Source organism: Lycorma delicatula, chromosome 8, assembly GCF_047948215.1.
Source record: "Lycorma delicatula isolate Av1 chromosome 8, ASM4794821v1, whole genome shotgun sequence".
Classification (NCBI taxonomy): domain Eukaryota; kingdom Metazoa; phylum Arthropoda; class Insecta; order Hemiptera; family Fulgoridae; genus Lycorma; species Lycorma delicatula.
In genome coordinates, this window is record NC_134462.1 from 64,031,351 (window position 1) to 64,043,960 (window position 12,610).

Consider the following 12,610-nt stretch of genomic DNA (forward strand, 5'->3'; position numbering starts at 1 on the left):
AACAAATAAGCAGTATTATGACGTTAGACATCCAGAATATTTTATATTTTGATGTAATTTGTTATCTTAATAATATTAATTACAATTATTACTTGAGTAAGTACTTCAGTAGCTGACAAAGTGGATATTAATCTTAGTTTTTTTTTTTTTCATATAATAAAAAGCATTTAATACTTGGCTCATAATTTAAATATCTGCTTAAAAAGAACTATTTGTAATTTTTCATTTTAATGATATATGTTTTTTTCTTTTAATTTGTTTTTTGTTTATATGACTTGTTTTTATAATTGAAGTGATAATTATAATTTTTTAATATGTTGTATAATGTGTGATTTTTTTAGACATTCTCATAAAGGACGTAAACATAGTTGTGCGGATGATTCGGTATGGAAAAAGAGATCAGGTGCTGAATTTCTTACATTGGATGATAGAAAACATAGTATTAAACCTGAAGAAGTGTCAATGCTTCAAGAAGTTGACAAAGATGATTTGACTAGTAAGTTTTTTTTAAATGTCTTTTATTTACTACAGTTTTAAAATCAATATTAACGAATCTATTTTCAGTAGATGAATTTATGTAACCTTTCTTGAATTCATTTTCAAACTGTTTTTCTAAAATAATTTTTTTTCCATTCCCATGTTCTGGAGAAAGTAGAAGTATTTTAAATCCACACCAAAAAATTTGAATCTGATTGTTATTTTTTTAAGTGTTATCAAATTCTATGACCATTAAATACTTAAACCATGGCAAAAATGCCATTGAACTGCACTTTAACTTCAATGACTTATGAATTCCAGTAGTACATTGAACATGGCTTTGACAGTTATTATTTTACCTTTTTTTCTAGAGAGGGGATATTAAAAGGTCTGGCTTTACTGATAAGCATTTTAGCCATAAGGCTTATTGTCTAGCCACTGGATAGGAAACAAAATCCCTAGTTGGTCTGTTGAAGCTCCTTACCTGATAACACTAAGAATGCACTGGCTTTATAAGTAGCAATGAATGATCTGGCAGTATCAGAACTACACTCACTAAATGATAATGGGGAAGAAGGGTGAGTGTTTAGGAACAGCTCATTAGGTGGATTGAGGTAATTTACAGAATTATAGAATTTTAAGAAAAATTCTTCTCAAGCGATGAAAACTCTGACTCGATCTACCCATATCAAACCTAACTGGTAGCACAAAATATTGTAATTTTTTAAAATATTTTATTAAAAATATCAGTTATACAACACTTATACCAAAAAAATACTGAGATAAGTAAGAGTTTTATCACACTTTCATTGTCATATTTAAATGAGTTCATACCTGAATAATAATGAACTTTTTTAATACTTTGATAGGATGTCTACAGGATCCCAAATTCACAAAATTTGAATGGCAATTTTATAAACCCGCAAATGATTTAAATTTAAATCTTTGCCATGAAAATTAGATTTTACCTTCATTAAAATAATTATACTGCAAAATAAGTCAGATACTTTTTTATTTTTAATCCTGGTTCTAAAACGTTTAAATTAGCAACTTTTATTGTTTTCTGAATAGTTTTTCAAATACATACGGAAGTTGTGCCATCTTCATAAAGCTAAATTTAGTTGAGTGATGAATTCTACAAGGTAAAAAATCACTTAAAAAACAAAGAAGCAGCTCCTAAGCCTTTTTTTAATGATATTAAAATAAAATCATGTCATTTTACTTAAGTTTTCTCATTTTACTGGTTTGATGCATTTTTTCACTTCATCATTCAATCATCTATTTGTATCAATCCCATACTTACATATGCTTACTATCTTTTTTGTATATCTTGTCTTCCTTTACAGTTTTTACCCATGTGGTAAGAACTGGGGACTCATTTACTGGCATATTAAGCCTAATGGTTGAAGCATTTGAGCCTGCCAATCTCTCATAAATTATAAATAAAAAAATACCTATCCTTCTTCTGCAATGAAATTAGTTTAGGTCCATTTTCTATTTCTTGTTCTATTCGTTATAGTTATTACAGTTAGTTATTTGGAAGAATCAGATTTTTAAATTATAGTTTATTTGTGATTATATTTATTTGTCATTTTTTTGGTATGGTTTTTTTTTTATCTGAGGGTATTTCTCCAGTCTCATAAATGCCTACTTGTATTTACAGCCTACACAGCCGTATAACTTTCAAACAGTATAATCATTTAAAGGCCAGATAATATACTATCAGTTTCTACAGTCTTATTTTTTTTTTTTTTAATTTTTCAGAGCTGGGCATTAAAGTTAAACTGTTCTTGATTGAAGTATGTATTAATTACAGTGTGATGCGTATTTTTGTTAGTTGAACAGCATGATGAATTGAGATAACACTTTTAAAATATTGTTAACGCTAAAAAAACAGGTTTGCACATGAAATTTTTTTGTGTTCCTGTTATAACTTTTTATGCCAATTTAATCAAAAATGCAATCAGAATTTTTCCATCAGCAATAATTTTTGTTTAATAACATTTTTGAAGTATTGCTTTTGCAGAATTTGCATATTTGTTAGGTATAACTTATTTATATAAAAGAATATTTTAAATGGTTTTTAATTGAATGTGGGGTATAAACATAACATTATGAAGGCAATTAGTGAATACATTATATGCATGATTTAGTGTAGATTTTTTTCATGTTAACACAGAGCAGTCTTCTGAATAATACAATTGACCCTGTTGTTTAAACGTTCAATGTGTGTGTATGTACTGTGGTTTCATTCTGTTTTATGATTTACATTTACTGTGTCAAATGTTTTGTATTAGTGAATAAATATGCTAAGATAGTATATAAATGATTGGAATAACTTCTGCTACTTGTGTGGGGATTTGACGTTTAAATAAGTACAGAAAAGTTTGACAAAGTTTTATACTTAATAAATGTTATGAACTATATTTTAGCTGTAAAGTTTGGGATCAAGATAAGAAGTGGACCCCTTACAACTGCTGTTCAATCTGTGTGAAATGTCTGACAGACTGAGTTAGAGAAAACTGGCACAAGAGTTTGTTATACCGATGACGTAGTGTGAACCACAGTACCATTGGTCATATTTCTGTATAATAAATATAAGAGGAATAAGTAATAAATCCAAACATACATGGCAGTACCCAAACTTACTATTTACTATAAGGCCAGTGCCTCATGGTGAGTACTTACCTATACTGCATGCCTCATGGTGAGTACTTACCTATACTGCATCCTCCAACACAACTAAATTTAGAAAATGAATCAGAATATGATGTAGCTACTGAAGTTTGACATGAAGAACAAGATGATCCTACTTTTGAAGCAAAATCCTCTTCCTGTGAACTTCATCTGATAACTCAAGGTTAACAACAACCTTGTTCAGGATTTGAATTTGTGAAACAAACAAGCTGTGGTTTTGAAATGTAGGTCGAAAGGCTGGAATCTTCTCCATACTAACAGTGTGTTGTGTGAAGTGTGTTTCTTTCATAATCGTCAGAAAGAGTTTCAAGATTTATATCCTGAAGAAGATAGTTTAGTGTACTATAAGAATATTTGTGCTGTCATGGATACATTTCATCATGAACATAGCTCAACAGAATGGAAACTCATCATTGATCCTTAAAAAATAGTTTAAAAGCTATCTCTTTGCTCAATGCCTAGAAATTTCCTTTTGTACTTTTACCTTATGCAACTAATAAGAAGAAAGAAACATATAACAATATGAAGATTTTTTTAGAAAAAATTTAAACAACAACAACTGTTAAATTTAAGCAACAAATACTGTTGGACTATATATTGTGATTAAAAAGTTATTTCATTATTATAAAAATGGTACTAGATTTCATTATTTGAAAAAACATTTCTTCATATTAGTGATCCTAAAATCAAAAAAGGAACTTTTATGGCTCTCCAAGTAAGAACTTTGATTATATGTGGACAATTTAAAAACTTGTTAAACCAAATTGAAAAGACAGCATGAGGTTCCTTTAAAAGTGTTGTGTAAAACATTTAGGAAACCACAAATTTTCCAAGTACCTGGATATTGTGGGTGAATTATTACAGTCTTACATACATGAAAATTCTTTCATACAACCCTTAAAAATTCATTTTTTGGATTCATACCTGGAGTTCTTTCTGGAAAATCTTGGCACCATCAGTGACTAGCATGGGTAGCGTTTCCACAGCTAATCTCTGACATGGAAAACAGGTATCAGTAACAGTGGATTGCAATAATACTTGCAGATTACTGTTGAACACTAAAAAGGGATGTCAATGACAAAAGGAAAACAACATTTACCTTTCTTTTAGTAAGTTGAATAGTATCTTGCTTGCATATTAATTTTTACGTTTCTTTCATTGTTTACCTATTTACCACAAAAAAATTGATGAATGATTGAGAAAATCTATTTACATATTTAAATTCAGTTAAGTTCTATTAGGATCTTCCTTGTTCAGAAAACAAGTTTAATTCTGTTCCTCAGTGTAATTACAAATAACTCAGTTTCAAATTATATGGAGATTGTTTTTCCATAGGTCCTTTCAGAGGTAATTGTACAGTTCTTTTTTCAATGAGATTACTAGGGATACTACCTTTAATGATACATATTTTTTAAGAATTTTTTTAGGATATTTAGCTCTCAGAGTTACTCCAGAAGAAAAAAGCAACATATAATATGAATATGTTTAGTTAATAATTTTCAATATTAAAAATTTCTTTTTTTCATAGTAATGAAATTAAACTTTCAGACCAAAACAAACATAATGAGAGCATTGTTGATTATACGTATAAAGAAAAACTCTAAATAATGATTTAAGAACTTTTAGTTCAATATTGTTTTCATTTAAAAAATATAGCAAAGTATACATATTAACAAATATATACATTTCATGAAGTTACAGTCGTAGTAATTGAAGTAAGTATATTAAAAATTGAAAAGTAATTTGTTATAATTTCTTATTATGCCATTCTCGAACGAAGGTCAGTAACTATCATGAGTATTTTTATCTTATTCATATAATTTGTTGCTCTAAATAATTGTTTGATGTACGATGAAACCATTCTCCGAGTCATCATATTCCTTGTTATCCTACACTTCCCTTTCCATTGATCTTCCCTTATAAAATATTCATAGAAGTCTATAACATTGTTCTCTCATCACATGACCAAAATATTAAACTAATGGAGTATCAAAATACTTAATTATAAAAAAAAACTGAATCACTGAATAAATGTAATTACTAGAATAGGTATAAAATTAAATTAAGAGTAATTATTGGGAACAAAAACATGGAAAACTTACAGATTGTTAATTTAAGAGGAAATACTCTTTGAATCTTTCCCAAAAGTATTAAATATAAAAAAATCAACAAATTGTGCAGCATATCTCATTATTAATAAATATACTATAATAGTGTTGATAGTAGTCTTGATTGATTAATTTGAAATAAATAATTATCACTCAGTGGAATAATAATAAACCATTGTTGTTATTAAGATAATAATTATTATTATCTTTTCTGCTAAGAGCGTTATGATTTCTGTTGAGTACTGTTTACCCCTCTTAGCTGTATTCTTTTATTAATAAAAGAATGAAGCTAAGAAAGGCTCCCAGTATAGAAATAGTAAATCATGTTGGAATATGATCTAGAAAAATGTTATATTTACTTGTATAATATAAACAGAAATTTAATTTGATGAATAACGAAGTAGAATTTGATGAGAATGAAAATAAAATTGATGATGAAAGAAAATGAGAAAAATTGATGAAAATAAAATTGGTAAAAAATAAAGTTAATTGAAAAATAAAAGGGAATTAATGAGTATGAGAATAAATAGAATTTGATGACAATTATAAGTCAGTTTTACTTATTGCAATAATTATAGATTAATTTTTTTTTATTACACTCATGACAAATGAAAATATTTGTGAAATAAAAATTATAGAATTCTTACATGGTGTTTAAACGTGAAAATCTTGACATCGCTGAAGATTCGTCTTTGAATCAGAAAAGTGGTTAGTTGGTTAGTAAATTTTATTTTTTTTGTTATTATATGATTGAGATTATACAGTGTTATTAATATTCAGAATCTTTAGTGTAAGTATCTGACTCCTTCATATTTACTTTTGTAGTTACTTATCTTTACTTATATAACATTGTGTATGATAGAATCAAACAATTAAAGTTGGACTATCCATTTAGTTTATTTTGAATAATATTTTGTATGAAATAGGGTTAAGGTTAATTGTGTTAAATTAAAATACTTTAGATTAGATCGGTAGGACATTTTACCATCTTGCCCGGGATCAACATACTTCATTCATAATTAAACTGATTTTACTACATTATGGTAAGTAGTAAACTATTTATATATTTATTATTGATCTCAAATTGGATTATTCATTTCTTAAATAAAATTTTTTTTGTTATCTATTTTATATTTGAGTATTTCTGTTTGATTTTAGGCCATAGATTTGATGAACCTCGTGGTAAAAGAAGATATAGTGCCAAATCCAAAGCACCATCTATATCATCTCGTAGGGATACTGGTACTGCTGCTTCATTATATCCTGGCCTTCCTATATTTGGTTATAAGAAAACATTTGATCACAGTCCTCATGAGGTAAATATATTTCTTTCATCTGCTTAAGTTTGCTGATTTCTTTAATTCATAATTCATTCATTTTTCTCTGTAGTGCATCAAAAATTGCAAAACAGATCCCATTTGGATTTTTTTGTGAAGTTCCATTAAGACGTGCGGCACCCAATGTGCATAAATCTTTCTGAAGCTTAAATGGTCGTGAACAATGTGACCAATAACAGTTCTTGAAACATTAGGAAAAAGAAGGGCCGGTTGGAAATCATTGAGTGACGATCTTTTCTGATTTCATCATTGACGCATTTCAACAATTCCTCTGTGATTATCGAGGACCTCCCCGAATGTTCATCATGCACATTAATTCTGTTATTTCTAAACCTTCCACACCATTTTTGGATATTTCCTTCATTCATTATCACTGTACACAACAACCAACTGCCTATAAATTTTAGCCAGCTTTGATGGTTGAAAAAAATTATGACTCCACATATTTTACAGTCGGTGGCAACATCAATTTTCCTATTCATTTTATAATGTAATAACTCACATGTAATCAGAGATACTACAATGCGACAACTTACAGACAACAATGCAGTGTGTACATTAATAGCGTGGCCATGAATGACTCAAGTTGACCAACCTTAAGGAGAGAAATTTCCCAGTGGTCTTTACTTTAAAGATATAGCTCATATTTTGTAAAATTTCAAGAATAAGGATTTTTGAAATAGCTTCACAACTATTAATGGATCTAATAGAAGCCATGTTTAAAGAACACATTTCATTTATTTATGAAAATATGTGTTAAATATTTTAGCTTATCTGTTGTTTGATACATCTGTGTAACATACTTTGTATCTTATAACTGCTTATATAAACAATTAAATAATTTTGTTAAATTGTATTTTTTTTGTTGAATTTTTTCTTTTTTTTTTGCTTGATGATATTGCCACATAAGCTTGAAGTTTGTACATGGGATATGGAAATGGAGTTTTGTAGCATATGAAAAATACCATGCTTGACTGGGATTCAAACCTGGGACCTCTGGATGAAAGGTCAATATGCTACCATTCCGCCATAGAGATAAGCAATTACTGAATTACTGAAATATTTAGAATTCTACACAAAATACTTTCATAATAGTTTTTATTAACTGTGATAATTAGTAAACATCTCTAGCTGAATCTTAAAGTGAACCGAGTTAACATCTAGATTTAGAATTTAGGCCTAGAATGCCTAGGCATTCTAGGCAGACTTTTCTGAATCCTTTTGCCAGTAATAAATTGACTGTAGTCATTGTAACAGATTGTATTCACTGTGCATGTGTGTATTAAAATAATTTGTTTATATAGATAGGATATTTCAGAATTTTATAACTGATTCACAATTAATGCAGAATTTCAGAATATTGCTAATACAAAAGTTATAATTTGCTTTGTGCCTCTTATAAGCAATATTGACTACAGTGATGAACAAATTAATCTGAACACAGTATTTTTTAAAAGAAAAAATGTTTAATAGTCAAACTTACTCAAATTTAATAGTTTATATGTCCTCCTTTTTTTTTGATAATCTCATTAATCCTCTTTGGCAGTGATTCCACTAAGGTAGAACATGATTTTTGATTTCTTCATCTCGAAACCAAACCTGTATCTCTGAATTAGGTTCAGTTTTTGTACTACAATTCCTTTTCACAAATCATCTTTTTAGTATGGCCCATAAATTTTCAATGGAATCCATGTCGGGGGAGTTCCCTGGCCACGAGAGCACTTGAATTTTTTGGTTTCTGAAGAACTCTTTTGCTTTCTTTGACGTGTGACATGGTGCAAGGTCCTCTTGGAAAATGAGTTCTGGGTTCTTCTGCATAAGTGGGACTATTTTTCTTTGGCATATGTTTATGTATTGGTCCGATTTCATCGTTCCATCCACAGGCATAAGTGGTCCTGGCCCTTCATGTGTAAAACATCCATAAAACATCTTTTTGGCTGGGTATTTGGGAGCTTGTTGCAGATGAGTTGGTGTAGTAGTCTTCTCATCTGCTGACTTATAAATGTAGGCCGTATGTATTTTTTGTTATGTCTTTTAGTTCTGGTGTATTTATTATTATATTCATTTTTTTGTATTATTATTTTAATAGGATTTTTTTATTTATTTGGTTTTTGGTATGTGTGGACACAAGAAATATCCTTGGACAAAGAAATGAGTCTTGTTTGAAAAAATAATATTTTCCACATCTCAATAGTCCATTCTTTATGTTCCTTTGCCTAATGAAGTCTTTTTGTCTTTTTAATCTGTGTCAGTAACTGCTTCTTTTCAGGTTTCTAAGCAATCCTTCCCACTGCCAACAACCTTCTACGAACTGTCATATCAGAAACATTAGTCACACTGGTTCTCAAGTCCCTATTAAGGTCAACAGCTGACAATCATGGATTAATTTTGCTTTTTCTTGTTAGTAATCGATCCTGTGTAGGTGTGGTTTTCTTTTTCTGTCCACATTTTCCTTTTCTTGTTGGAAAGACAGAACGTGTTTCCCTAAACTTTTTCTTGATTTCATTTGCAGTGCCTAACCTCACACTACACTCACTGGCAATCTGTCTTTGAGTCATTTGTGTGTGTTGGGAGAGAGGAACAATTTTTTACCGCTTTCGTGGGGTTATATCCATTGTATTAACTTTTTTTTTCATCCTTCCGCCCCCTGGGAAGGATCTGCATCCAAGCAACTAATACTCAATCCCAGGGGGTATCCCTCTGACTCTAACAGGCCTCCATGCCTACCAGCAGTAAGTATGGCATGACAGGTTAGCTTGCCGGTTCCAGATCTTTTCTCCTTCACCCTTTGCCTCAAACCTGCGGTGATGGAACTGAGCCCAGCTTGCTGTTCCTAGGAACCATCATCAGGAGCCGCGACTATTTTTTGGAGTTTTTTTTTCATATTTCTTTTTTGTGGTACTTAACTTCCGCCGCTGTAATAGCTCCCTCTTATCTAGCCCTTGGTAGGGAGGAGCCCGGATTGGCCGGTTCAAAAAAAATTTTTGCGATCATAATAACCCTTACTGTAAAAATGTTAAAAATCCTATAAAAAAATATGCACATCATAGTTTAGAGATATTCATGAAAGTAAAATAGCTTTAAAATATTGTTGTTGGAAGATAGTATGGATAATTTGGCTTTTGGAAACGAAAATATCACCACTAGAATATGTTAGAACTTCAAGGGAAGAAGCTGCATTAATGTTAGAATTGAAGTAGGATGAAGAGTCTGTATTCTTCATGTAAAAAGGGTTAATTATCCTATTAAAATATTTATTTATTTTTTTTTAATTTTTCTAAATTGAAGAAACCGTGTAATGCATAATAATTTATTTTTCTTACTGTAGGTATTTGTCCAACTGGATGAACTGCATGGAATCGGTGATGAAAGGGAATGGAAAGAAACAGCCAGATGGATCAAATATGAAGAAGACTTGGAAGAGGGTGCTGACAGGTGGGGTCGTCCTCATGTTGCATCTCTCAGTTTTCATTCTCTTCTCAATCTTAGAAGATGTCTTGAAACCGGTATGTTATTCTTATGATTTTTCTTTTATGTTAATATTTTATAGTATACCATAGCAAAATTATATTTACAAGACAAGGTGCTTTAACTTGTAGTTAATGTCACCGTCAATTAAACACAATCTGCTTTTATTCATTTATTTCCTTCTAAAAAGTTTAGAATTTCTACTGAAGACAGATTTACCTTTTAAATCACAGTGATGTAAAAACGTAAGATGGAATGAAGTTTAGTGGAGATTGTTATAAAAATAAAATTTTATTAGTTATTGATTACTGATTTCATTTAATTTTCAGTTGTTTTTTCTAGTTTGCCTGACAAGTCATGAGACAATGTAATGTTATAATCTCATTTTTTTTAATTCTTTTCTCAGTTATGAAAAATTCAGTATTTTTTATGCAGGTTTCTAGGTGCATAAAACAAAACCTTTTGATCGGCTTTATCAATGCTATGCCCCTTAAAAAATGTTTGTGTCAGGTTTTATTGTTGAAACATAAAACATGTTTAACTTGAGTTACAAGCACTTCAGTGATTTTAACGTGAATAAAAATTCTGTAAATTTCCTGCAACTTTGACTACATTTCATTAAGCTACAGTATCATAAAACCAAAATGTGTGATTTGTTCCATATTTAATCATTAGTAAGTGTACCCAAAAATGTCAGTTAAATTTTGATTTGTAAATAATTTTCTTTTGTTATGAACTTAGAATATATAAAAAGTTGTTCAACTTTATTTTATAAACAGCAAGAAGTGAATGCCAAGAATTATCTTGATCAATTTTTTCTGTTTAGCCTTTGGAACCACTGTAAGGTATTACTTTAGAGGATGTGAGGATGATATTTATGAATGTAAATGATGAAGTACAGTCTTCAATATCAAGATATTGAAAATATCAATGTAAATCTAAATCTAGGCATTCTAGATAAATATCAATATTTTATTTTCAATGTAATTACTGGAATATAAGAAATTAATTTTTAATTAAAAAAATAATAAATGTTTACTATTTAATAAATTATTAAAAAAAAATAGCCAGCTGATAACATAATATTTGAATGTAATTACTCTTATTTTTCAGGGGTAATTTTACTCGATCTAGAAGAAAAAGATCTTCCAGGTGTCGCGTACCGTGTGGTAGAACAGATGGTTATTGACGAACTTATTTCAGCAGAAAATAAATCAACTGTTATGAGAGCACTTCTGTTACGTCATAGGCATGTACATGAACATGACCGCTTCCGTTTCAGCGTTAGAAAAAATACTTCAAGTTACACCAGCCTTCAGGTAATTATCTACAATTCACATACATTATATGTGTGTGCTTTATAAAAAATTATGTGTATTAATATTGTAATTATTTCTTATAATTTATTGTTGTATACTTTTTGTGTTGCAATTAGAGGTGTTGTATTGTGATGAGTGCTTTATTGTTTTTGATGATATTGTATTTGTTTATGTAATAATTATTTCTTAATAAGTTATGTAATTTGCTGTTGTACGTTTGGCAGTTTACTGTTAAATTTTTTTATTTGTATGTTTTTAATTTTGTACTCTTGTTTTAATTCTATCGGCTCTTTCTTTTTTTAATTTTAATTAATTCACTATTTAAAAAAAATCCTATGGATAATTTTTCCACTTAAACTTGTTTATTAAAAATAAAGTATTAATTAGTATTTTTAGTGTTGTATATGCTCACTTTTGTCTTACATTTGTGATCTTATATTCACTTAATCCATTATCACAATGTTAAATTGTTTTAGTTGATGTTCCTTTTTTTATTTTGACTGAAGTTATTTGAAATTAAGTAATGTAGAATGTTAAAAGAAAATTATTTAAATTTCAGATGTGACTGGTTTCTGCATTATTAGTTGTATGTTTTTGTAAAAAAAAGTTATAAGGTTTATTTTAAAGATGATAATTAAAGGTGCCAAAATCTTATGATAGATTTATTGTAAACACCTTTTAAAGTATCCCTTCAACTTATTCAGCTTTTTGGTTGTTTTATTGGTAGTAGTTGAAGAAACTGTTGTATCATTACTGTATTATATAATTAAATTGAGAATAGAATAATTAACATTGCCATTAGAGGAATGTACTGGTTATTATTAAATGCAATTTTATAATTTACGTACATTTGCACTTTCAAAGATGCCACGGATGTTTGTGTATTAATAACTATTCTGTGGGGATGTGCTCATAACTTGTTTATTTTTCTTTATGATTGTTAAAAGTTGTAGAATTAATAAGATATCAGATCGGTTCAAGTCATTATTATTAACTTTGTTCTGACTAGTACAGTTCATAAAATAATTTTTTACACGATTGTACTGTTAATCATTAGTTTGAGCAGAAAGTCTTTTTATTGCGTCTAATAGCAAATGGTAGATAACTGAAGGCCATTATCAAAATATCCATTCATTAAAAAAAGTATTTGCAGAAGAGCATATATTTTAGCAAGGTCTTGTTCTTATAACTTTTATTTTTTGAT

The 12,610-nt window shown here is 29.1% G+C and overlaps 1 protein-coding gene across 8 annotated transcripts in view; it reads left to right on the top strand.

The window, feature by feature from the left end:
• Ae2 (anion exchange protein Ae2) overlaps window positions 1-12,610 on the top strand; it is a 406,977-nt gene that overhangs the window by 334,156 nt on the left and 60,211 nt on the right. For all 8 annotated transcript variants that reach the window (XM_075374014.1, XM_075374019.1, XM_075374018.1 and 5 more), the window contains 4 exons: window positions 342-496; window positions 6,441-6,598; window positions 9,948-10,125; window positions 11,201-11,406. In XM_075374014.1, the coding sequence (XP_075230129.1) occupies window positions 342-496; window positions 6,441-6,598; window positions 9,948-10,125; window positions 11,201-11,406 (697 nt within the window). The remainder of the gene's footprint in view (window positions 1-341; window positions 497-6,440; window positions 6,599-9,947; window positions 10,126-11,200; window positions 11,407-12,610) is intronic.